This window comes from Colletes latitarsis, chromosome 14, assembly GCF_051014445.1.
Source record: "Colletes latitarsis isolate SP2378_abdomen chromosome 14, iyColLati1, whole genome shotgun sequence".
In the NCBI taxonomy this organism is placed as follows: domain Eukaryota; kingdom Metazoa; phylum Arthropoda; class Insecta; order Hymenoptera; family Colletidae; genus Colletes; species Colletes latitarsis.
Genome location: NC_135147.1, coordinates 26,251,174 through 26,277,378, shown reverse-complemented (window position 1 = coordinate 26,277,378; position 26,205 = coordinate 26,251,174). Strand labels below are relative to the sequence as shown.

Here is a 26,205-nt window from a genome sequence, read left to right as displayed (position 1 = left end):
AGAATCCAATGATTCGTTGGATTTCATCTGATCATTGACTTTCGTGCTAAGAGATTAAAGCTGCTAACAGTTATAATTTTGTAGCATTAGTAGCATCAATCTAATTTAATCCTTGAGTGAATGATCTACATAGAAATTGATTTTTCGATCAATAAATTTCGACACATTCTACACGTTATGCTTGTACGTAGACACGGTGTATAGCACAAAATAATACGTTGACCAATTTCGCTGAAATTTGTTCATCAATGTGCGTGATCAAATCGTCCACAGTAATTCAAAACGAGCCAAACTTGAAGTTAGGAGACACTGTAAGTTTCGCGCCAAAAAGTCGTTTCTATGCTTGTTGAATTCATATCACCGAATATTTTACATACTTACGTTGCTCGTAAGCAATCTGAAGGAAATTGGAAATAATCGGTATTATATTTGGAAGTATTTATTTTCTGTTTTGTAACAATATAGACTCTAAAAATAATGATTTCAAAAAAGCGAAAAATTGTCGTGCGTTAAAAAACTATATAGCTCTTGAATATATATTTTTGCGATGCTTTCTCGTTTGAACAGGAACGAGTCAAAGGCAACAATTATTCAAACAGCATAAATGCTCAAACTGGAGTTAACAACAAGTAATTAGCATACATAATCAAACTACATGTATAGCCAGTTTGATTTGCGCTTATACATCGTGATTGCAATTGCGTGTACTCTTTCGTTATGTATACACACCGACTAATCGATGAATACGAATCCGCCCACTCATAACTAGACTAGTTTGCACACATATGAGATTCTCATAATCTTGCATTATATATATTCCATCCCTCCCCTTTAATAAGATATCGACAATTATCGAGTTTCGCTAATTCGAGTAAATACATTACTTGATCGCAAAATATATCGATTCGCTTTTATTAGAGGAACGGATTTTTGTGAGGAAAAGCATACGGAATACGTATAATAATTCCTTTCAGATCTAAGGCTATTTTAAACAATTAGGATTCATCGACAAGTCGGTGCAACTTTCAATTCTGTTTTCTTGCTGTTTATTGCCAGACCATGATCTCGTATTCGGAGAAACTAACTTCACTACCGGCAAACGGTATATAGCAAACACTGTGAGATGGTTGCACTTTGCCGATCGTCACAGTGCCCTCGTGATGTACGCGCCCGACGTAAAGTGTTTCTCCATCTTCAGTTTCACCAGCGGGAACTGCGCTAGGAGGAATGTTATTTTCGCTGGTTGGCATCCACGTAATGTTGATGTTGCAGAGAACCTAAAATAAAATTAAAATAGCAGAAGGTTTATATTTTAAATGAAATAATGTTTACAATTCGCATTACCTGGTATTCAGACTTTCCATGTTCCTGGCCACCCCAAGCAACGTAACAAACAGAGTGGCTTGGCTTCACTTTTCCTGGCAAAAGGGCACCCTCGTGGCGAGCTCTTCCCACGAATAAGGGCTCCTCGTCCCTTCCACCTTCGACGGCATTTGGAGGTACCATTCCACCAGCCGCGTCACACCAAGTGATGTTTCCCATTTCCATCGGTGCTGATGGACCTTCTACAAACAGGTGATGTCGAAACAGACGTTGAGGCGAACGTTTCTCAATTATTTTCCTGTGTTATTTATGCATGGTAAGTGGGTTATTCTCTGCCGAAAAAGAAAATTAATCGGTGGTGCAAGGCAAAATACATAGAAGGAAAACAATCGAAGTAAGTTTCTCCAACTATAAATAATTATACCTTGTACATCACCGATCAAATTTAATGTTTCAGATGACGGAACGTATGCGACATTTTCTTCCATGCACTGTACTCAAAAAAATACACAACATTGAAAAGGAAACGTTTATAGTCCCGTTATCGATAATTTAATGCTAATAAAGCGATGGTCTCGTTGTTTCATCGAGATTATTCTGGCAATTATGGATCGATGGAATCGCGTGTCACGAGTATATGTTGAAAAAGGGCGAAAGTGACGATAAGGTATGCGGAATCGATCGGAGTCGACGTTTGAAAAAAATGATGCGTCCGCAGGGAATAGCGATACGACGATCTCGGCACATTTAGTGAAACATGCTGGTGTTAGAACAATTTATATATGAAAAAGATGACTCAGCGTGCTATTAGTAAGACGAGAAAACTATAATCAAACTCGATTAGCCGCTCAAGGTCCCCGCTCCCTAACCCACCCTCTATTATTCATATTCAAAAGTTTATGTGAATCAGTTCTCCAGGAATTTATGTCTTTACAGGTATAGATGTTTGATCCTAAGTCGGCCACCCAAACGCGGACAATTTTATTACTCAACGATCCTAAGATCCGTGAATGCAGTCGAAGAGAGGAAGCGGAAAATATAAACTGCATTGTCGTGGGAAGGAGATTGTGCAGATTCGATGAAACTTTCACGCGAAGCAATTGCTGACACCGTTTATACCATTCGCTCGAAAGTACAGATTTCAAACATAGGATTCGTGGGGACAGTTCTGCTTTCTCGATATACGAAAACTTCATTTAACTCTTTAGAAAGAAAAATAGTTCGTTCGTCGAATCCTACGTTCCTCGATCTGTACTTAACCACGATTCTCAGCCTTAGTTGGAACAATCAAGGCCAAGAAGTAACAAGCTTTAGATGCTCACAGCGATGATTAGAAACCTGTACCATTGAAGATGGTAAATTCAAAATTGAAGAAAAAAAAAAAAAAATACAGATTGTTTAGATAAATTACTTCTGGAACCGGTCTGGGGTGGGTAAGGTCGAATTCGAAGCTTCCATTTTCCGGTTGCACCCCAACCGGTACGCACGCCCACGTAGTTCACGTCAAATGGCTTCGGGTCCCGCCATTCCATGATCACAGGACCTTTAAGATCGCCAGTCCTGACCGTGATAAGGCCGTCGTGCCAAGAAATCGCAAACTTCTTGGCCACGTTCGCGTTCAGCAGGTTTGGCGTGCTCATGCGCACCTGTCGGCGCAAAATCAGCCGTTTTAGAGGGGAACGCATTCGCTGTGTTACCGGAAACCGGAACTCGAATTCCTTTAAACCTTTGTGCCCTAATAATACACCTGTCCATCTAAGGTTTAAGTCCTTCGTAAAACCGTAATCAATTTTCGCGTGGCAACTGACAGTCGTCCGAGGGAGAATGCTTATTTATACTGTTACAAACTTTGTATACCTAAAGTGTTATTAGTTATTATGTAGAACCCCTTTGGCCTCCAAACCGGTGTAGCGAAATACTTGTTGCGTAACTGCAAAGTTAATTTTATCATGATCGAAGGGATAAGTTGATCGTACAATTTGTCCAATCCATTGTTGGCTAGATTGATTGAAAAGTGACTGTCTTTGGATATTCCATTGTTATAATGAATTCTGTATAGACTGTGGGGGCCAGTAGTTCTTAATTCTCTGAAGCTGACGGGCACAATTTCGAAAGAAGAAAGCGTAGTTTAAACTTCCAGGTACAATGGATTAAAGGAATGAAAACGGTTTTAAAGCTTCGTCGATTATCGAACCTTATCAGGCTGTTTGCGATTGTATCTGATGACCGACGCCGTGTTCTCCCAGCCTCCAAGCATAATTTCGTACATTGGAGTAGATTCGCCTTTCTGTTTAGTCAGGGCAATGTGCGCGTTACTCTTGGCCGTCACCTCGACGAGGACCGAGCCACCAGTTCGCACATTATGAAACTTGTAGGTCAAATCATTCCGCGTGAATAGGGTATTCGCTTGTCCTTGTGAGAATCAAAGAAATTTAAGAATCAATACTTGGGCAAACATACACGGTGCTCCCCAGAGCCGATAGAAAATCCTTCGGTGACCCAGTTTCTGAATCGTTAGCGATCCTATCTCGACTTTCTCAAGTCATTTCACCTATAACGAGCTTCTACTGGCGGACAAATACATGGATGAATACTTTCGAATGGCAAGAACCGATTTCTTGATCGTTGTAAAGCGGGGCAAGCGCGTCTATGCCCTAGCGGCAGCTTTTCGTGCACATTTCATTGAAACTGAACGGTGTCTAATTAAAATTATAAAAATACTATAGAATCAGAAGATCGGTAGCAAGTTTAAAGGTTGAAACTTTTAATTTGACACCTTTCGTAGCAAACGGGGAAAACGTGCTGGGATTAAATCAAACGAACTGGAGCAGAGAAGCTAAAATATCTAAAAATGCAAGTTGCAAAACCACGTCTTTTAGCCAGGCCTCGTATACTATACGTACGATGTCCTCGACTTCCGACACATATGGCTGTGCGGATGACGATGTATTTGTAGAGTCCGTATCCAACATCCAATACAGTAACCAGGAAGAAGATCGTATTAATAAATTGCGAACGGTAATCTAATATTTTGTCGAAAAAACCGATCCGAGTATACGTAACACTTGTGTTTATCCTGTTCAGAAATAGACTATCTACCACAATAATACATACCAGCGGTTCTTAATTCTTTTTCTCTCGCGTTTCTGTTAAATCGTATGAAATCGAGTCCGGTAGTATGATCGGTGGTACGCGTATTACCGGTTGAAAATCACCGATACGTGGAACGTTTGCAAGGACAACTAGTTTCAGAATAATAAAACCAACGGGCGTAATACAATACTTATCGGTTACGTGATCGCGTTAAATATATTTAACTACTAATCAGCTGCATTCATCTAATTTAAGGTTGAAAAGGATGCCTTTAAGAAAATTTCTATAACATTAAATCAACATTAATCTATTCTCGTTACCGATTGCTTTCGTTAAATCTAAACAAATAAGTACTTTTTTCAACCTTAATCTTAATGTACCAGGGAACTAAAGAAGCAACGATCCTTAAGAACATTCGAAATTCTCGGAATGCATCGATGCAAAATTTAGCAGAAAGAACATTTTACCTTCGATCAGCCATTCACCAGAAGCACCCCACCCGGTGCATAGTCCAAAGTGATTGACGGTTAACGGTTCTGAATCGGTGTAGGTGAGGAATGCGCTCGCTTCGCCTTCTTTGCCTACCGAAAGGGCATCGTCGTTCCATCTAAAACGACCATCGTAACAGTTAATTGCAAACGATATCATTTATCGACAAAATTATCGTATAAAAGGTGGAAATTATTCTATAAGTAGTTCAGTGATTATTAACGTTGGGCAAAGCACGTCCAGCTGCTTTAGAAGGCTCGCGACGACAACTTACATTAAAATCTTATTTCCAATTCACCTGATCCAAAATCCACGAAACTCGTCGTTGCTCAAAATACCAGGTGTGTCCGCTTCCGCGACATCAGGCTTGGATTTGTTCTTACGGATCACGGACTTGCTGTTCCCCCATCCACCGATAAAGACCTAAAGTTTCAACGAGCACAAAATACATTATCGTAGTGGATGCAACGCATCTCGTTACTTTCCTCAAAGATATACACGTTCGCATCCAATGTTTCTCACCTCGTACATCGGTTGTGACTCCTGAGGACCCGTGGTGAGCGCGACGTGAGCATCGTTGGACGCTTTTACCCGGAACTGAAGCTGCCTAGTCGCAGCCGGATAGAAACGGTACTCCAATTTATCGTCGGTGTTAAGTGCTGAAAACAGAGAGAAAATCATTCAATTTCTTGTAATTTGTAATTTTGTATTCATCGATAGAATCGGGATCGTTTCTTGTCAGTTGAAATAGCCAAAGTACCAAGAAACGTCACGCGAAACGATCCTCGAGGCGACATTCAGTCTACCTTTTTGGTCGTTAAATTGCCCCTACTTTATTATAGGGCAGTGATGTAACTATCAGTGGGAGGTTTTACGTCGAAATTCGAGCAATCAGGATAATTTTTCAACCCGCGGAAACTGGGGCAAGAGCTGCTAGACCGAGCGTCCAGACGTCTAGACGCCGTTCAGCCAATGGTATGATAAGAAACGAAAGTAGGACAATGCAGGACTCGTCATCGATCGATGTATCGTGCTCACAATAATTACAAGTCTCGATCACGGTAGCGTTACGTTAGAGATAGCGAATCTGGACATCGGTTCCGGAAGGCTCGATAAAACTAGTGAGAATTTATTCAGTCCTCCAACTAAACCCAATAAAATTTATTACTTCGAACTGGCTTTTTCCGCGATTTAAAATGTCTGGAGTAATATATTTACCTGAAGGTAGAAACAAGGACCGTAACTGACATCCCAGATCCGTGTACATAAAAATCAACGTTATCACGAACGTTTTCAGTATAAAATTCTTCGGTAGAACTTGCTGATAAAGACTGGACATTTTACGTTCATTAAAGCTCGTTAATCGAGTCCAACAGTGTCCCACCAGCGTAAATCATCAATTAAAGATCTTATTACGTATCACGCTTAATGTCAAACAATCACTCTTACTCTATCACTTAACGATAACTTATATCCAAATAATAAATAGTAATTTTAACTGAAGGAGATTAATAGCAACCACAAAATGTTTCATTACTTTCTAAGAGAACATAGCCCCGATTCGAATGTCAGTAATCATCGATGTACCGTCGAATCATTGCGCTTGTTTCTTCTTGATGCAAATTCATTGTTCGAGCGGAAAAGAAAACGTTTATTTTGAATCGATCACGCGACACGATCAGGCTCACTTTAGAAGATTCCTAATACTAGATCGCCCTATCGCGTTAAACGATACGACAAAGTGCACTAGTCGGCTGTGAATGATCTATGATCTTGAAAAAAAATATATTCTATCGTCGATCGCCGCAACGATCAATGTACGCTTTCGCGCTTACTAGTCATCGAAGCGGTCACTTCTATACGCATACTACAAGGTTTTTGCTAAACGAACGCAACGCTTATAAATAGTGACTTGTGTCACGAAGGTTGTGCGCTGGTCGCTGATATCATTGTGTCATCGTTGCGAATCGCTAAATAATTTGGGGGTCGTCGTTTCTGCAAACGATAAATGAGAATACTTCTTCGAATAAGTTGTTGATAATAATCTTTAAAGACTGAGAGGAGATCGTTAGTAATTTCTTGACGATTCAATGACTCTATGAATTAGCAAGTTGTATAATAAATTTTTATCGCGTTGACCGGCTGGTGTCATTGGTTCGTGAATGTAACTTTTAATGAGTTGCTTTTTACTAGAAAATGCCTGACCAATAAGAGACACGCGACCAGTGCAATTAACGGACTATGTTGGACGATTTGTTTGGAATCTGAACTTCGCAACTACGTAATGTCTAAGTTTGCGTTACGTTTGTTGGAGTTTAAAAACGTTGACCTATAACTGTGACCTGTGACAATGTGTTACGGATAGAATAAGATGTAGATTTTATAAATAACTACGCTTTCTCATTAGCATTCTTCCCTGCGTCGGTATCAATAAGAGAATCAAGGATAGTAGAATGCCACGTTGGACGAGGTCGAAGAAAACGTCATTGAAGTGATGTCATTGGTATTTCGACGCCAATTACTTCATATAACGGTGCTACAGCGATTGAAGCTATCCGATACGGCGAATTTTGGCGTGCTTTTTGCTATCGATCAAAATTTCATCGTCTAAAGCCTAAAAATGCAGAATAACCGATGAAAAAATTTTGTATACATAGTGGGTGTTCGACCAACCGTGGGAAAAATTTTAATGGGAGATTCTAAAGACCAAAATAAGACGAAAATCAAGGATACTAATTTGTTGATTGAGGCTTCGTTAAAAAGTTATTAACAATTAAATTCAAAAATTTCAAATCGTTCTGGAAAAATTATTTTCGGTTGCGGGGGTCAATTACAATCATTTTTGGTGAATAGACATACCCCCGAAATCCTACCCACTTTCGAGAAAAAAATTCAGTACGGTCGGAACTTTAAACGTTAATAACTGTTTAACGAAGCCTTCATCAACAAATTGGTATTCTTGATTTTCGTCTTATTTTGACCTTTAGAATCTCCCATTAAAATTTTTCCCATGGGTGGCCGAACACCCTATATGGATGTACGTGGCAAAAATGTGGCAACTCTAATCTTAATCGTAATCGACGCCAGAATGTTAATACCGCACGACAAATTGATTAGACAAGACCTTTATCGTACAAGGCGTGTTACGTTTACAATTAACATAACAATGCGAAAATTAGAGCCATTGAGTCAATTTCCCATTGCGCAACGATGAGCGCCGTTGGTTATTTCGTTTCACCGTTCACGATATTCCAGCAACTACGGATATGGAAGACTATCCCAGCAGTTGCAGTATAATCGAAAATAGTACTCTTCCTAAAGATGAAACATGGTCGTACAGTGTTTGATTACAATGATTTTTTAAATAAACGTTAGAAAAGTTACCTTCCAAGGTTAATTCTATCTAGAGCAATTGTTTGAAATCTACAGTCACGTATCCGATAGTTTTTCTTCCTAATTGTATTATGATTGCTGGAACACCGTGTATAATACTATGATTCGTTAACGTGATCCTCGAAAGCAGCTTGGTCTAATGAACAATTAATGAAATAGGTGGTTCGATTATTTAAGTCGAATAAAACAAATTGCACGAGACTGTCCGCGCTTAATGGGCTCGCGTTAATTAATTGCAAGAGAAACGGCTACCAATAGTTGAACGGCTGGCGCGTCTATGAAGTCTACTAGCCATTCGTGTCACGCTGTCATTGACCTCGCATGGCAACTGTGTTCTTTTTACTAGCAAGGTGGAAGTATCACGGCCAGTGTACTGGGAAAGGTACTGAAAACGTTACCGTCGAACTTCGATAAATTGCTGTGTATTTTAACCGAAAATTCGCAAACAAACATATCCGTGGCCCTGCCACTTTTCGCGATTATATAACGTCATAAATATTTGTTATAAACTTGCCGCTTCGAATAACAAATACGACAAGAATAGTAACAGTGTGGCGCAGCGGATATAGTGGGAACGCCACTCCAGCTACGGGTTAAAATCTAATTGACCACGGTCGAGATTCCAGAAAAGAGACGACTGATTCCTTGACTACTCAAGAATAGTGGGAGCATGGCGTTGCGAAACAATGCGAAGTCGCGTTACACAAGAAATCTTGTTGAGATGACGCGATACCGGAATCGCAAAAGTTAAGAATGTTCCGCAAGGACATCTTTCGATACCACGGCCATTTGTCCAGCGATACAGGTTCTTGAAAAGTTTGAAGAACGTACGTAACGCGTCGCTCGTCACCTGCAATTTGTAACGGTAACGTAAACAGGGAAACTTTGATTACCGTGTCTCTTCTACTACCTATACTACGTTTACTTTGTTTCGAACAATAACTTTGATTCTCGAAATTCCATAATATTCAGAATTGTAGGTTAACCAAAGGCATCTTCGAGACTGCGGACAAACTTACGCGGAAGTAGTTTCGTGAAATCGCATCGTGGCTTCGAAAGCCGGCCGGCCGGCTTGTCAAACCGGCATAACCGCACCCGTTCACTATATTTAGCTGTATACTAGACGAGAAATCGTTCGCTGAAGCATCCTCGAGTAAACATGATCCGTTTCTTTGCTACTTCCTTCGAATCATAAACGATTTTGAGCTGTCGTAAATCTTAGCTACATCGATTGATATTCTTGAAAGTTCGGTACATGCATCTGGGTAAAATTGCAATGGAAAGAAAGCATGCCTGAGAAAGAAGTTTAAACAAATGTTAAAATAGACGAGCAAGAATATGAAAGACAATATGTAAGTAATAACATGTGCAGAATAACAGGGAATGAGCGTTCATTTCAGGTCACGCTTCACTGCTGTGTTAAGAAGTATCGTACGTGTTCTGGAATTGAATTCAATATTGGATCCAACCGATAAATATAGACATAGTACCGGGGAAAATCACGCAAGGAATTCTCTGTGTTTCGCTTCTTTAAGATGGCACATATTCTGATCCATTAATGTAGTTCAATGATAACATTGCTTAATTGTGGCATAGTCACTTTACCATATTAATCGTTAACCTAGAAAATGGGGATTAGTAATATTGCGTATGTAACAAAAATGTTCAAATAAGGAAACTGGTATACTACTACAATTCTTATAAGAAAAAATAAGTTTGACCATTAAGTTCACCCGTTATATAAACATAAAAGATGCCGACGTCGCAACGAAGCTACAATGTATACTACATAGTAGTTAAACGGCGGTACCGGGTTGCTACAGATTCAGTGTATATTCAGTATATTTAGTGTAATAACACCGATCTTTTCTAAATTAGACGATTCATCGACAAATTTACTAAATTCTACTTGTTATTAACATAAAGATGTACTTACTGAGAGCCATACTGCCTTCTCCGAACGCCAATATATAAGATCTTCGTACGTGTAACGATCGATCTACACACTTCGAAGGTTGAATTCGTACTGCGACGAAATTCGTTATGGCGCTTTACGAAGACGGTAGTGGGCGCATGCGCATTGTAACTGTTATACTGTTACACCGGTAATTTGCAAACGATAATTAAACGAAAGGAATGAGTCATAACTTATTGGTGCAGATTTATCTTTAAACTGAAACAAAATTTAATACGACATATAACACTTATACGTATATGTACTTTTACAAAATAAAACATTTAAAAAATAATACATGAATTTGTACTTTACAACTTGTAAATTACATTTGCCGAAATGCAATTACTTTTTCAATCATGGTATTAACAGCTGTTGATTACTATAAGTAACTTATGTATTGACGACACGAAAAATATTGTTAAACTTATTATCATTCGTTCGTAATTAACTTATTAGAATGTATTCGTACATACATAATTTATGAGATTATAAATATAGATAATAATTAACAGTCGTTACTTTGAACTATTTTATTCTCTTAAAATATACTCGTTCTAAACTGAAATATTAAGATTTATTCTGTAAAATTTCTCTATATGAATCTGTACCCATATTAATATTACAATGACTAACCAATTTAGTCATTGGATGGCTTCAATTAGACTGTAATCATTAATGATGTCATTGTTAAAAGTACTCGTTAAATCATTCAAGTTCTATATGTATACCGTTTCGTCTTTACTACGATAATAATAAGTTAATGTTAACCAAATGTGAATATGTTTGTATGAACCTACAAACGAGTATGATGTTTTCAGTTCTGTTAATTCCAGTTATGCCTAACTCGCCAGCAAACATAATTTCATATATTCATAGTTCCGACGTCCTCGTTAAACAATAACACGTTACTACCTAATAAAGATTCGAATGAATCATTTAAAATACATAGCCGCCATAGAATCTATAACAGATCATATTACCTTTCAAGATTATTCAGGACATTGAGACATAGTGTCACGTATCTTAATACGTGACGATTATTAAGAAATGATACTTCAAAACAATTATTTTTGCCTCAAAAACTTGATACTACGTTTCGTTACGCACTATCTTTAGTATTATGTATAAACGTTTATCGCAAACAAATCATAGAATAGACTGACCAATGGAAAAATGTTTCGGTGTCAAATGCCACCTTATCGATTCAGAATGGAATAAGATTGCACCGCTACATATGGCAAAAATAAAAGCAAATGTTTTCAGACACCCCATTGCCATTTTCCATAGTCAACTCATATGTATTTATGCACTCGCCGATTTTAGAGTATCGCTAGAAACGAGGTATACGAGTAGATCTTTCACCCAATGTATTTTGTCGGCCCATTTTTATGGGGTCTCAAAACCCTACTACCATTTTCATGTCATTCGCAACGTTACCAACAGATGTCTGCCTATCAATACTAATTCAGTAAATAGTTTCTCAACTGACCGCCATCCATGAGAAGAGGACGTTAAAATCACCTCCGAATTTTCAGGTCGGTATGGCAGTCAGATTAGGCCACAAAAGTCCATAAGGTGAAAGGTCTACTCGTATACGTTGCCTGTGGTGTAAGGTCTACTTGTACACCTCGTCTGTGCTGTACTATCTTACGATCATTACGAGTCTTAAATATAAACTATTTCAATAAAATTAGACAGTACACATATTGAATAAAAAGCATGGAAATGAAACCTATCGATGCCTTATCTATGATTGAACCCGTGCAAGTTGCTCAGCAACCAAGAGTAAAACACTTTCATCGAGTGCATATATTCACACGAAAGTATGATTGTCAGCTAAAACCATACAAAATTTGTCCGCACGTTAATCAAAATTTTTAAAGTAAATATTTCTCAATTTCATACAGTACGGATCACAAAGTAAATAAGCAACAATACAAACACACGGTAAACGTTTCGGAAAAATGACAAAATGCAATAGGAGTGAAGTTAATCTTAAAAGTACTGGTACGAATGATATGTATAATTGTTTTGTCGCTATTCCCTTGAATACCACACCGTTTGTGCAGTTACTAAATCTTTAATGATCTATTGAATTTCGAGTACAGCGTACAATCAAAATGGACAAAGCTATATTGAACAATTGGCAGCGTACAATTCGATGAATTCGCACTTACGGCGCGTTTTAATGGCGAAATGCGTTGTAGATGCTAAAAACAAAAACTACACGCGTAAGAGAAAACGATTCTGCAAACAACCCGATTGTAAGCCGCGCATTGTGAAAAAAGGTACAAGGAATAATATAATCGATATATTGGCATACGATACTCTTCATCATCCAGCGGTAAATTATTCACTTAATTCACAGTCATTATTAATAGACGTATCATACGTATAAGATACATATGGACCTAAGGTCGCCTAAGTAATGCATGAAATTATATACTATAGTTGTAAAGTAGAAAGAATTACACGGAAATTTAAAATGCTTCGCTTCACCTGTATTTACGTAGAATTTTACGTTATCACAAACAAAAACTTTACAAGATCTTCGGATTCTACTGTATATTCTCATTCTTCGCATCCTCTTTATGTAACAACTATCGTTACATTTACTGTTAATCGATAAATAGGACTTATTACGAATGAGTTACGATTCAAAGTACTTGTGCCAGGGCGAGGATCAGAAATATTTCGCTGACTCTTACGATTATGATATGATTTGTTCGCAATCAAGACCGCAGAACCGTGTATTATATCCGAGCTCGCCAAAGTTCGACGATAACAAGTCAGAGTCATTTATTCCTAACGATCGACAACTAAATCAACGAGCAACAAAAACCGCGTTAAAATTTCAGAACACGTTGAAACACAGGTGAAACGAAATTTAAAGTATACAAATGTTACATATTATGCTTTTGGTTTATCCAATGTTATGAAAATTTGCTCGAACATAGATACGATGAAGATCCGATGCTTTATGAAACCGCTACCGATTTCTTGACGCAAGAAATCAATCATCTTTCGATGACTGTAAGTTCGTCGAGAAGTTACGATAATTTTAAAACTGCTCATGGGCGCACAGATGTAACATGCAATCAGGAAACGTGCGTAAAAGACGACGAAGAAAAATATGCAAAGTTTGTATACGAGATTACTTGCGAAATAATAAACGACGGCCTCTATACCGATAAACAATTACGAGATGTGTTCAAGAAGCATTTGGACAAAAATAGATCTCTAAGTATGGTCAGAATCACATTTTATTCTTAATTATTTAAATTAAATTTGTCTAATTGAAACTAAAAAATAACAGACCGTGTATTTCTGGGCAGAATAAAATGCTGTACGAGATCTGTCAGTTAAAACTTTCTTTGAATATATCGGACGATTCGGATGATGAGGAACTGGACGATCTTGTTCACGCTCAACAACTATTTGGTGTGTCGAAAATTCGTCCGCCGACTCCACCGAAAGTCTTAAACGAAAACAAGGTCGTCGAAAAGTTAATGTATTACGAACAACAGAAAGATCTACATAAATCAAACAATAGAAATAAATCGGTTGTATTGATCGATGTAAATCCGGAAATAGTTGTAACCGAGAGAGATGTTCTTTCATCGTTGATAGAATCTAATATTAATCCTGCGCAAGCTCAAAAGATTTATAAGAGACTTTCTACTTTGAGCAAAGATGAGACTTCCATAGATTTGGTAAATAGCTTATAACTTTTCTGTGACTATTCAGTGGTATCAGGAGAAATATTTTTCAGATTCAGGCAAGACCAGAACAATCGAACGACGATGATACAGCCGGCAAAAGTAATCGACTTAAGTTCAGTTTAAAAGAATTAAACGATGTACACGAAGAAAATAAACAAGAAAAAAGTTCCGCAACTAGTGATATTATAATGCTAGAACATAAAGAAGTCCAAGCATAAACAGAAATACTTGATAGAAAAATATTGAATTGCAATGAGCGTTTTCCTACAAAAACTTTTTCAAGCATGTTCATTTTATTCGTTACATCTCTTTATTACTAGAAATGAGTCTTGCCATACTTTTCACATTATCAGTTCTGTTTGATTTCTACATATACACTACATTATCAACAATAATAAAATATGTAGTGAAAAAATACATGTTTTAGATATACACGTGATCTATTCAAACAATATATATTATTTATATATTAAACGTATATACCATAGTCATAAACGCATGTTTTCACGTGTTTACAATATAGTTGTTCGAGATATTGTACAGAGAATATTAGTACACATAGAATATAAATCTAAAATGGTTATCTTTCATCTTTTTTTATATTACTACACATATGCAAATGTGCTCATGCACTTTGTACGTAGGTTGCACTTTTCTCACTTATAATAAACTCGTATAGTTACGATTTACAAAATCGTACCTGCTTTTTCAACGTTTGACTTTAAAAACAAAAATGTATTATACAAGGAAATTAAATATTGAATTCTAAAGGAAAAATAAATTTAAGAATCCAATAGTTCATAATTTTTCATACAAAAATGTAGATATAATTTCATATAAATGACGTAAAAGTTATGAGAAAACTCTAAAAAAGAAAAAAAAAAAATTTTCTTACAAATGCAATTAAAATAAAAATTAACTTCTTTCCTTCAAATGCAATATCACTTATTGATTGTTATCTTGCAGTCAATAATTTCACTCTTTTCTATACAACCGGAAACGTTTGAAAAATGTCTTCGAGTTGTGTTTCTAGCATGTAAAATAAATTACATGTTACAGTTAGCTATAAGAAACAGTACTTAGTCGCGACGGAACTGAAGTTTAGACGAAATGAAAAACGTTTCGTAACAAAATTAGTTATGAGACTAAAATAAAAATAAAAAAAGAAATTTGTTTCCTCATCAGCTACCATCGGATGCATTTGACGAAGAATCTTCGAGTTCTGGTGCACCGGGTCCGCTATTTAAAATATTTAAGATATCCGTTATGTGACTTATAGTAAAATCTGGTTGTGGATCTTCCTCTAATAAATGTGACTTTTCTGATATTGGAATCCAAACTGTGCCTCCTAGACCTGCTTCTATTCCACCTATATAAAAATAATAGTGTCTTCAGCTGTATCAGATCTCTTCTAATATAAAATCGTTAGGATACAAAATATTTTAATTCTTTCTATCTGGAATTTCCAATTTTATTATATAATAAAGTATGAAGTACCTAGAATGTCGGTTTCCAATTTATCACCAACCATTATACATCTGTCTGATTTGACATTTAAAAATCGACATGCTCTTCTAAATATTTCTCTGTGTGGTTTCTCCCATGGCAAATCACCAGATACTAGGATGATATCAAAGTATTGCTCGAGCGATAGTTTGTGTATTTTTTCCCATTGCGCATTGGAGGGGCCATTTGTAATCAAACCTAAGTGGTATTTTATCCTCAACTGTCTGAGCATAGAAATTACATCTGATGACAGTGTCAAATAATAATATCTTAAATACAACCATCGTTCATAAATTCTGTTTGCTAGGTACGAATATTTCTCTCCAAGCGCTTTACTCCATAAAGTTGTACGCCAAACATCCAAGGTATAAATCACATTATCAGGACACTTTCTAAATAGTTTCAAATATGTTGCTGTAATCTTGACAGATACATCTTCAGCAATGCCATATTCTTGCGTTAATTCCTCAGCCAACTGTAGATAAATTTAGAATACCATCTATTAGACATCTTTCTGCTTTGTAATATATCTAGCAATATTACAAAAAAATGATGAACAAAATATAAAGTATATACTAAAGGAGAATGAAATTGATATCCACATTCAATACAATATTATGGTAATGTATTTTAATGTTTGGAGAAAATGATCTATCTTAACAAAATTCTTTGGAAAGATCAATCGATATATACATACATGATGAGAAAGCTGAAAATAGCAAGTATTGAATGTGGACTTTAATGGTTTGTATAATATAACTAAGTTTTGGAAGAAAAGGACACAAACGATCAGTTAGGAATTTAGGTCACTTAATTTAGTTTTTGATGATTACCTAGAAAATGCATTGATTCATTGAAATACTCGAGCCGATTAGTGGACACTCGAAGTGGCACCCGCGGTCGTTGCTGTAATCACAACAAAATCAGTTGTGCCAACAACAAACTTATATTACTCCAACCCTAAAAGCCTTAGTCAAAAGGTTGTTGGATGTTAACATTTACATTTATTATTGCCCACCCTATGCTGTAGGTTTATTGTAACATCCAAAGTAATTTCGACATGATTCAGTAATTTTATCGTTTTTTAATGCAGATATGGGTAATAATTTAAAAGAACAAAATACTTTACAAAACAATTTAATGAGAAAACCATTTGTTATTTTATTAAACCATTCATTATACATAAAAATTTGTTAAGCTATATACATTTTGAAACTACATTGGTAGTAAATATATATATATATATATAAAAATCTATTTTTATTTACTAAAAGAATGTAGTTACGTCTTTAAACTTACATATATTTTGATTACAAATGTTTACTTTCATGAAAACAATAAAATTACATATATTAACTCCTTAAAAGTAATAATCAAATGTACATGTATGCAACAAGCGATCAAATACCTTCCAGCAGTAGTGCACTTCAATATTTAAACTTTACAAACTGTATAATTCATTGAGACATTCATTGATTCCTTTGCTTGCCAGAAAACTATTTCTAGATGTGATTGGCATCTAACTTTATATTTGGACTATGACTGTACACAGTTTCACAAAATTGCAAATAAACACATCATTAGACTGTGTGTCATTTTGACAAAACAAAATTTCACTTAGCTATAAATACTTATTAGCAAATTTGTATTCTAAAGAATATTGCATAGTGTATAAAATAGATAATTGTATTTTATTTTTTCTCTTTCAATAAAAACACAATTTATAGTTCTTTCATTTTAGACATTGAACGCCAAAAGAATATTTGAACAATTGTTCTTTGTGTTGCTTTAGTCTCCAAAAAGCTGTTTTCCAAGTTCCATCATACGATGATTTCTGCATACAGTTAAAACTCCACATTTCTTCAAAACAGAAGCTATATTCTCATCTGCTTTAACTAAGTGGCATAAAAAATCTTCGAAAGCACATTTTACATTTGGCTGAAGGCTTCCAATTTTGACTTTTTTAAGAGTTTCAACCATTTCTTCGGCCCAACCTGACTCAAGAGTAAATTGTGAAAGCCAAGGTACTACTTGTAAAACTCCAGCCATTGTTTGCATTCCAAGGAACCACAGTTCCATAATTTCCATCCATCTCTCTTTATACAACATAGAAACAACCAATTCTGTTGGATCATTACTCTCATCAATAATATATGCATCCCATAAGAACCTTATAGTAGCTTGAATATATCTACATATAGAAAAATCATTTTTCTTAATACGTTTTGCCTGTTGTTTCAATAATAATAATCCCAAAACTGCTAGATGACCATGCAATACTAAATTTTCTGGAATTTGTTTAAGTTCTGGAAGATTAGTGAAAATAAATTTCAATAAAGAAATAAAGACAGCTGATTCTTCCACTAATTTTGGCTCTAATACAGTGATATTCATTAAAACATTGCATACAGAAACCATTGCTGTTCTTGAATCTTTCATTGCTTCAGATACATGGAGTTCTAAATCTTCTCCTTTTTCTGCTTCTTTCAATGCTTTCAGTCTTTCTGATCTTGGAACTGGTGGTTTTATATAATGAACAATTGTCCAATGATAAGACAAACATTCAAATAAGACTTCTTCTTGTTTATGTTTAAGTAAAATATTTCTAGCCTCTTCTTCAACAGTTAAATAACACAAAGCTGGTAATAACAATCTTAATAGATCAACTTCGCTTAAAGGATCTTGAGTAACTGGTTCTTCTGATGTCCCTTCTTCAGTCTTAGCTTTAGCATTTATTTTAGCCTTCTCTGCTAATTTTCTATTTCGACAAGCATAGAAGGTGTCATTAGCTACTGACAGAACATATGGCAAAACTGCATAAACTTGAGTACGCATGGCTTTTGTTTCTTGAGCAAACCATGCTGCCAGTACTCTTACCACAGCACAGATAAATACTCGTTCTTTAATATCTGTTAATTCTTTCATTTTAGAAACTGCAGTAAGTAAACCTATAACTGCAGCAAAAGCCCCCTTCAAGGCTGTATATAAAGACTGTTTTTCTTTCTCTTCTAAAATTAGCTGATCAGTAGTGATGTATGTCAGAGAAATTTCAAGAATAATAAAACAGGATGTAATTAAATCAGCATTTGCCATAATGCCTTTAAGTTGTTTTCCTTCTAACTGCATTCTAACTTCTATAGATGCTAATTGAATTAAAAGTAAGAAAAATACTTTTGATTTTTCTTCATCAGACACACACCATTCTGCTCCCAATAAATCCATCATTACAGAAGCAAGCTTCAATGCAGGGTCACGTTGATTCTTGCCTATTTTTGATCCAAGAATATCAGATAAAGCTTTGTGAATACTAAATGGCCAAGATTCCTCTTTAGCAGTTTCACTAATAATATCTCTTCTACAGGACATTAATAATGCTTGTAAAATTGTGCACAATTCAAATTTTCTTTCTGTATGGTCAATTTCAAAGTCTAGTGCAATTTTATTTATAATAGCATGAAATGTGAAAGTATTTGTTGCATCCAAAGATTCTGGGCCAAATCTTCCAACTAACATGACTAAAATATTTAAAGCTCTATCCGTTTGGAAACTTTTTTCTGAATAAATGTCACACATTTTTGAAATTGCTTTCTGTTCAAGTAAAGCCTTCTGCCCTGGAGGATATTGTGCAATATTTTGCAGGCATGTATATGCTTCGCTAACAATAATTAACATGTCATCTGCTGCATCTTCATCAACTTGAGAAACAATTTCAAGCAATGCAGGTACATGAGTTATCATATCAGGGTGAGATGCTAACTCTTCTTCTCCACAAAATGAAGAAAGTATAGATAATGCTACAGATTTGTACACTTCAGGAGGACAATCTATAGGGACTGTTTGAGTAGATAACAATTCTCTTATGAACTTAGAGCCAATAGCTTCAAATAATAGTTTTTTAATTGCTGGTGTACAATCCTTGCTGTTCACTAACTTTGTAACCATAAATAATGCGGCAAATTTTTCTGAGTCATGTTCAACAGACTTTAAAATAGCTATAGACTTCTTCACACCCTCCGGGATACTCATTGTTATAATTTGTTGTTTAAATTTATACAACTAAATATTATTGTTATGTTTTTATAAACTTGTTTTCCTTTTATGGTAACAATATTTCAAACGATGCTCACGTACAGTTATTTATGAAATGTTTAACAAGGTTTCACAGAAGATTGCATGTTTCACACGACACAGCTAAAAGCCAACTGGCAGTACTCCCAGAGAGAACCCCTTGGAACTAGCCTTGCCCTTTGACACACTCACTTAGAGGGACAAAAATAAAGTTGTACCACCACAAACGTTATTCCACAAACGAGTGTACATTACCAGCCAATGGATTATTGCCAATATAAGGTTAATGACGTTATGCGTTCACTTATTTAAGTTCTTAAAACGTAATGTACGTCACCGGTTTATTTGTGATACTAATTGTTGTATTGAAAGGAGAATAGACTAAAAATTATTTACGTCAATTCTTTTACCACAATTTTATCGAAGAAAATTACTTTATACGTGTATTTTCTTCAGTAACAATCATAACCTTCTACGATAACGCATTGCGCGCGATCTTTTGTATGTTTGAACTGGTATCTCAGGATCGTGAAAGCTTTCAGTAACGTGCTTGCACGCTTTTTCTACGTTATGTTGAGCGTCTGGACAGTACCAGTAGGATCGGCCAAAAATAACCGTGCGAGAGAAAGCTCTATATCAGGGAGTCGGCTCGTATTACACAGAGGTTTCTATTTTCGTGCGATCTTCATATCCAAACGGAAGCTGTAATGTTGGAACGAACATCGCGAGTCACCGGCCGCCATATTGAATTCGCCTCCTCACCAACGAAGGAATAGTGGGGACAGTAAACTAATTAGAAACCTGCGTATAGATACACATTTTGCTTTCTTTTTCGACTTCCTGAAGTTATCCGAAATGCCAAGCTTACATACATAAATGCAATTCATGCATTAGTTATCTTCTATTCCCACTATTCCATCGGTGGTGGGGCGAATCCAATATGGCGAACGGTGACTCATGATACTCAATCTGGCATCACAGAAATGAAAGAGAAAGAACGTAACCCCTAACAAATTTCTTCAAAAATGGAAGAAAAACAACAAGCAAAATATGTACACGGACTAAATAAATGAATTGTTAACGATGCAAGTGTGACCTTTCACGTTTCTCTAACGTAACATTAAACGTTCATTTCTCGCGTACTCTTTAGGAGGAAACACACGCACGTTTCTAGTATCTGAGCAATACTGACCGTTTATATACACGATATTTCAAATGCATTAGCGTACCTTCCGACACGTTTGATTGTCGCCCTTCCTAGTCTCGATGAGAGTGTTGTCCAGATCGAAAAATACAGCGCTTACAGTTATGTTCGACGAACAAAGGTGCTTCTTATGAAAAGTCGCCATTGCAATAGTAAGGGTAAATCTGCTGTTGTTAATCCAACGATGCTTCGACGAAGAATCACGCATAAAAACATATGATATTCATAGAACGACTTCCCTTCTGAGAACACTTTAGGGAGGGATATGTAATTATCTCGACAGTCAGGCGTCACAACGAATCGAATTCGTCTTGTCTCAATCTAATACCTTTCGTTCTTTACCTTTTCCCTTCCTGATTTTCTTCGCTGACCATCGAACGAAGTGACATCTTTGATAGAAACATACGATGTTGATCGTCGATAACTATGTAATCTAATTTTTGTATTTAATCGTACATACAAATTCTGTTATGAACAATACAATTTGATGAGGAATTTAAATTCATTTTATTATAAACGATGTACAGAATGAAAGACGTTTCATCTTAAGGAATTTGGTGTCACGAACTGAAATACCGACCTCGTAAAAAATCAATGGTTTTAGAACAACCTCTTTATTTAAAGAACTGACTCCGGAAAATATACCCAACCTCAGTCGACTCCAGTACTAGCCATGCTGAACGAGAAACAGTAAAATCGCGAGAATCTGATTTTGCACTTGATAAAAAGAGCACGCAGTATTTGTGAGTCTCTATTTGTCCAGAAAAAAATCAAACTCTCGCAGTTCTACTGCTTTTCGTTCACCATGGCTCGTACGTGAATCGACTGTTTGCCAATACTTTTGTTTCGTTGAAAACTGCCATTAATGTACATTTTATTTTTTTCTTTATAATATAATTGGTTAAAAAATTACAATTTGTATAATATTGTCACATTACAGATCCAGTAATTATGATCAATAAAAAAATTAATCGAATATGTTGATTTTGCTTTAATTTGTAAGTAATTATGTATGTACTGAAAGGTCAGGTGTGACCAATACTTATGTTCGTGACTGTATACTTGTATATCGGTCTAAAGGAAACACGGTCTTGAACAAATTTGAATCGTATATTTAAAATAGGATTTTTCTTTATCTTCGTAGTGCTTCTAGAAAATATTATTTATCAGTGCTCTATAAACTATAAATTTACGTCTATAACAATATTAAAATTTCACAAATTGATTATAACCAATAAAATAAGCTGATCCATTTGATAAGTAGTTTTTAAAATTGGTTTTCAAACATTAAATTGTGTATGGTGTCATATTATTTCAGTAATATAAATTGATGAAACTATCATTTAAATTAAAATAAAAGTAAACTGAGTGAAAGAAAATTAAAGTAACGGTGAAACTAACCTCATCTTTATCTTCATTTGACAATAGAATATAAACTTTGTGTTTCTCTATTTTGTTTTCCCAATAATTATATATATGTAGTGATTTTCTCGATCACAAACACGTCGAATAATGGAAACAGTGCAATTAGTAAGTTCATCAGAGGATGATGATGATGTATATTTGAATTCTGTTGCAAGATTGAAAGGTAAATGTACGGATATGGTCACAGTTATTAGTAATCAGTTTTTATATTATTGTCTACAACTTTTTAAAAGTATTTATTGTGTTTGATTATAATGTAAAAATTTTGTTGTAGCTCTGAAGAAGCAGATGTTGTTACCATCCAATAAAAAAAAGGATGAAGAGAAAGAACAAAAAGGAACAGAAGGGTTGAAGCACATCTGATACATACATAATAAAGTTCATAAAAAATTAGTTTTCTTAGAATTTTCTAACTTAAAATTTGTTGCATTGTGATCTTGTCAATATTAATATAATTTTGATACACAAAGAAATAATAATTCATAATATAAATGATTTGTATTATATCATTACGTATTGCATAATCTGTTTATTTTGCAGATTGGAAGTTATTGAACAGACTGTAGCGACAAATGCAACAATCCAAAAAACAAGGAGGAATCGACATGTCTCATCTCGTCCTCGAACAAGAAAGCAAACACAAGTAAAATAATTTACAACAATTAAATTTCAAGTAGTGCAATGTGTAGAATTAGTCATTTAATTTATCAAACAGTACTTACTTCAGTAAAATTGAAATATGTTATGTGTGATCATACAAAAAATAATTTCTTCCCAAGTTCTATTATTATTAAATTTTTTTTAGGCAAGAGATTCATCAGAGCATGATTCAGATTTAGAAATTGTTTCCGTAGAAAACAAATTAAATTCCTCAGACGATTTGATAATAATAGAAAATGACATACACACAGATCTAAAAGATGATGAAAACTATGACATAAGTATCAAAATCCTCTGGCGATCGAAAAATGTGCATCGTTTGAAAATATGCCGCGTACGTAGCTATGAATAAATGAACGAATAAGTCTATTACTTATTACATGAAAGAATACTAGATGAATCAGTTAATATATAATTTATTTAATCTTCTATGTTTCCTATTGTTTCAGAATGAAAACTTCCGAAAAGTTTTTGAGTATTTTGCAAATTTGGAAAAAGTTTCGATAGACGAGATTTTGATAACTAAAAAGGATAAAACCATTAAAAGAACCGATACTCCTGCGTCCATAAATTTGTCCGTGATCGATATACTTGGTAAACTGATCAAATTTTTTGTTTTAATCCGGACGTCTTTTTTCTTAATTTTAATCGTAAAATATTTTGGAAAAAATGTTTTGGTAGATGGAGGTATTACCGAAAAAGTCAGTTCTGTATTTAAAAAGAGCACTGAGGGGAAAATTAATGAAGATGTTCGCGTTATAAAAGTACAAACAACAAATAAAAAGAACCTAACGATATTCGTTAATCGAGATGAAAATTTTAGAGCTCTTTGGGCAAAATGTGCACAGGATTTAAATATCGAAGAATCGAAAATGAAATTGTACTTTGATGGAGAATTAGTTGCGATAACAGATACACCAGATTCATTAGAAATAGAAGATGAGGCTTGTTTTGATCTTCGACTAACTTCTTAGTTAACTGTTTCACTCTTATTTATTAATATATATTTAACAAAGTTATTTAGAATATAAATAATTACTAATTACAAGTTTACAAACAATTATTACAAACAAGAGCGAATTACTGCATTTTCACATAATTAATTTTAGAATTTCTTTTAAAATATTGTTACAGTATCGACAAAGCGTGCGAGGAAAATCTATGTGTAAGAATACAAACCATATTTAGTTAATCATTTTGTAAGTAAAAATATATATTTATTCTTTGTTAAATTCCATTAAAATTTCTTGTCATTCAATTGAAATTAATTTGTGTCAAAATTAATGGCCGTCCTTCGGAAGAAGGTAATTCCGTAGTTTCCTGCGCTTCTACAATTCTACTTCTAATTATATTTCCCTCTGCATCAGTTTCATCGATTGATATTAAAATATTTGAAATAACGGGCATTGATTTTCCTTCGTAATCCTCCGGTTTTGTTATTTCTTCTGCCTCTTTTTGTTCGACTTCCTCCACTTTCTCGTTCGTATCTTCGAAAATCTATACAGAACAAATTTTTGAAATATCAATTTGACTAACCTTATGTTCATTCCAAATAACCAAAGTATTACCTCAACTTGAGGCACACTGGAATTTTGATTTAATTTGATTTCGTATTTTTTATCTTCGATTTTTGACTGTACAATCGGAAGATCGCTTTCTTCTTCAGTCTCATATCTAACCATTTGTAATCTATAATAACCATCTGGGTCATGAGTATACTGAAATCTGATATGCCCACTAGGTAGTTGAAAACGATGCATCTCGATTAAATGTTTCGTCAAACTGTAGCTTTTTCTGTACTTTATCGGACACTCGTGACAGCAATACCATCGTAGTTGCTTATCATGAACTCGTTCTACGTGTCTTGAAATACAACAAGTTGTTGGAAATAATTATTTTCGAAACCTCTTCAAGCCCTCGTTTCTACTACTTTAAAATAAATAACTTTATTTATTACCTATCTAGACTGTATGCACCTTTGCACATGTATAAGCATCCCTCAAAGTGACATGAGAAATTTGGTCCATTAGTATGAACTGACATATGTGAATCAAGATCCTGTTGAGATTTGGCAGCATGATTACACAGTTGACAGGGAAAGGTTCTACTAGAGACATGTCTATATCTAACATGTTTAGCTAAACTGGATGGTGATTCACAGCTCATATCACAAAGGGTGCATTTGTAATTAAAAACATGGAATCGCATATGATCTCTTAAGATTCCTTCCGTGGCATAAAACTTATTGCAATGAGAGCACTGGAATCCCTGAACTAATAAACAAATTTACTGATATAATTTTTTAAATTGAATTCGAATGCTTGCACATGTTTTATTGCACAGTGTATGGTATATAAAGTATAGAAAATTTTATGTTGTACTTTACCATCGAGCGAAATCTGTCGTTTACAATGTACATGAAATTTCGTATTAGAAGCAAATGTTGCACCACAATCGGGGCAAGCAACAATCTTTTCCTTTGTATGATGTCGCATGTGATCCCGTAACTTGTACAAATTGGCATATATACTATTGCAACCTGTCCATTTGCATTCTAAACCTCCTTTAACTTTTTTACCACGTGGACTTTCTTCAACATGAGCAATTACATGGTATATGTAAAACTGATAATTCCTAAAATGTGTTAAACATTCATCCCAACGACAAAGGAGAGGTCCTGGAACCTCTATAACATTCTTCCATCCAGAGTCTCGATGACATTTCTATAACAAAATATTACATTTAAATTGTAAGGTCTTGACATTGTTAATTTTAAAACGATTCAATAATGATATTATTTAATTAAAATTACTTTATTTATTATTTGCAATAATAAGGCTGATTGTAATTTAAAATAAATATTTCATTACTTACGGGCAATTTAATTCTGGTACGAATATTTGACCCGACGCACTTCAACTTCGTATGAAACGAATGATAATTGACATGCCTTGAAATTTGGTCAGGATCATTATTCGTGTAGAAACAATTTCTCCACTGACATTCGTAAACATCGACACCTCTCTCGTTTATTCGTATATTTAGATCAGACACGTGTTGAGCCACGTGCTTCGCGAATCTATCAATGGAACTGGCTTCGTATTCACAACCAATCCATTCACAAGAAAGATGGAGAATTTCACGATTTAGCGGTAAACCGACTCTCTTTCTTTTTGGGCAGTCGGATACGGAATCGAATTCAGAATCAGTTTTGTAACTGTCTTCGTCGTCAATTTTCCTTTTATAATGCGTTTCATCCTCGTACGTACAATCTTTTTGTGATTCAACCCAATCGTTGCATCGTTGTTGCATATCTTTACTAGTTATTAACTTTGTTGCGAATTCCGCCATTCTTTAAATTCTTT

At 35.1% G+C, this 26,205-nt stretch overlaps 6 protein-coding genes across 16 annotated transcripts; 2 read left to right on the top strand and 4 right to left on the bottom strand.

Annotated features, from left to right (window-relative positions):
• Positions 1-423: 423 nt before the first annotated feature.
• LOC143349763 (uncharacterized) lies at positions 424-10,395 on the bottom strand. Of its 4 annotated transcripts, none has more exons than XM_076781266.1 (8): positions 10,235-10,395; positions 5,428-5,564; positions 5,204-5,328; positions 4,884-5,023; positions 3,518-3,735; positions 2,735-2,969; positions 1,345-1,565; positions 424-1,277 (listed from the first exon to the last, which is right to left on the bottom strand). In XM_076781266.1, the coding sequence occupies exons 1-8, from the start codon at positions 10,242-10,244 to the stop codon at positions 1,047-1,049; spliced, it is 1,317 nt and encodes a 438-aa protein (XP_076637381.1). In that variant the 5' UTR covers positions 10,245-10,395; the 3' UTR covers positions 424-1,046. The 4 variants fall into 4 exon arrangements, with proteins under 4 accessions (XP_076637381.1, XP_076637380.1, XP_076637382.1 ...); XM_076781265.1 differs by lacking the exon at positions 10,235-10,395 and adding an exon at positions 6,124-6,601; XM_076781267.1 differs by lacking the exons at positions 2,735-2,969; positions 3,518-3,735; positions 10,235-10,395 and adding exons at positions 4,227-4,253; positions 6,124-6,449.
• Positions 10,396-11,888: 1,493 nt separating this feature from the next.
• LOC143350190 (uncharacterized) lies at positions 11,889-14,711 on the top strand. 3 transcript variants are annotated; one of them, XM_076782107.1, is made up of 7 exons: positions 11,889-12,078; positions 12,163-12,262; positions 12,364-12,599; positions 12,889-13,130; positions 13,213-13,504; positions 13,591-13,968; positions 14,028-14,711. In XM_076782107.1, exons 2-7 carry the CDS (start codon positions 12,220-12,222, stop codon positions 14,193-14,195), a joined length of 1,359 nt encoding a protein of 452 aa, XP_076638222.1. In that variant the 5' UTR covers positions 11,889-12,078; positions 12,163-12,219; the 3' UTR covers positions 14,196-14,711. The 3 variants fall into 3 exon arrangements, with proteins under 3 accessions (XP_076638222.1, XP_076638223.1, XP_076638221.1); XM_076782108.1 differs by having other exon boundaries at positions 11,889-12,262; positions 12,931-13,130; XM_076782106.1 differs by having other exon boundaries at positions 11,889-12,262.
• Positions 14,712-15,158: 447 nt separating this feature from the next.
• On the bottom strand, positions 15,159-16,481 carry LOC143349679 (N-acylneuraminate-9-phosphatase). Its single transcript, XM_076781087.1, has 3 exons — positions 16,437-16,481; positions 15,475-15,958; positions 15,159-15,346 (listed from the first exon to the last, which is right to left on the bottom strand). Exons 1-3 carry the CDS (start codon positions 16,479-16,481, stop codon positions 15,159-15,161), a joined length of 717 nt encoding a protein of 238 aa, XP_076637202.1.
• Positions 16,482-16,604: 123 nt separating this feature from the next.
• Neurochondrin (neurochondrin) lies at positions 16,605-21,388 on the bottom strand. The gene is made up of 2 exons (XM_076782100.1): positions 20,781-21,388; positions 16,605-20,253 (listed from the first exon to the last, which is right to left on the bottom strand). Exon 2 carries the CDS (start codon positions 19,507-19,509, stop codon positions 17,272-17,274), a length of 2,238 nt encoding a protein of 745 aa, XP_076638215.1. The 5' UTR covers positions 19,510-20,253; positions 20,781-21,388; the 3' UTR covers positions 16,605-17,271.
• Positions 21,389-21,499: 111 nt separating this feature from the next.
• On the top strand, positions 21,500-24,018 carry Rad60 (DNA repair protein Rad60). 5 transcript variants are annotated; one of them, XM_076782110.1, is made up of 8 exons: positions 21,549-21,567; positions 21,696-21,753; positions 22,184-22,343; positions 22,455-22,527; positions 22,721-22,823; positions 22,986-23,174; positions 23,290-23,434; positions 23,522-23,818. In XM_076782110.1, exons 3-8 carry the CDS (start codon positions 22,268-22,270, stop codon positions 23,812-23,814), a joined length of 879 nt encoding a protein of 292 aa, XP_076638225.1. In that variant the 5' UTR covers positions 21,549-21,567; positions 21,696-21,753; positions 22,184-22,267; the 3' UTR covers positions 23,815-23,818. The 5 variants fall into 5 exon arrangements, with proteins under 5 accessions (XP_076638227.1, XP_076638225.1, XP_076638229.1 ...); XM_076782112.1 differs by lacking the exon at positions 21,696-21,753 and having other exon boundaries at positions 21,500-21,622; XM_076782114.1 differs by lacking the exon at positions 21,696-21,753 and having other exon boundaries at positions 21,551-21,567.
• A 76-nt stretch (positions 24,019-24,094) lies between these two features.
• On the bottom strand, positions 24,095-26,200 carry Hinfp (Histone H4 transcription factor). Of its 2 annotated transcripts, none has more exons than XM_076782101.1 (5): positions 25,715-26,200; positions 25,227-25,563; positions 24,798-25,113; positions 24,409-24,703; positions 24,095-24,337 (listed from the first exon to the last, which is right to left on the bottom strand). In XM_076782101.1, exons 1-5 carry the CDS (start codon positions 26,189-26,191, stop codon positions 24,095-24,097), a joined length of 1,668 nt encoding a protein of 555 aa, XP_076638216.1. In that variant the 5' UTR covers positions 26,192-26,200. The 2 variants fall into 2 exon arrangements, with proteins under 2 accessions (XP_076638216.1, XP_076638217.1); XM_076782102.1 differs by having other exon boundaries at positions 24,409-24,529.
• Between the last annotated feature and the right edge of the window lie 5 nt (positions 26,201-26,205).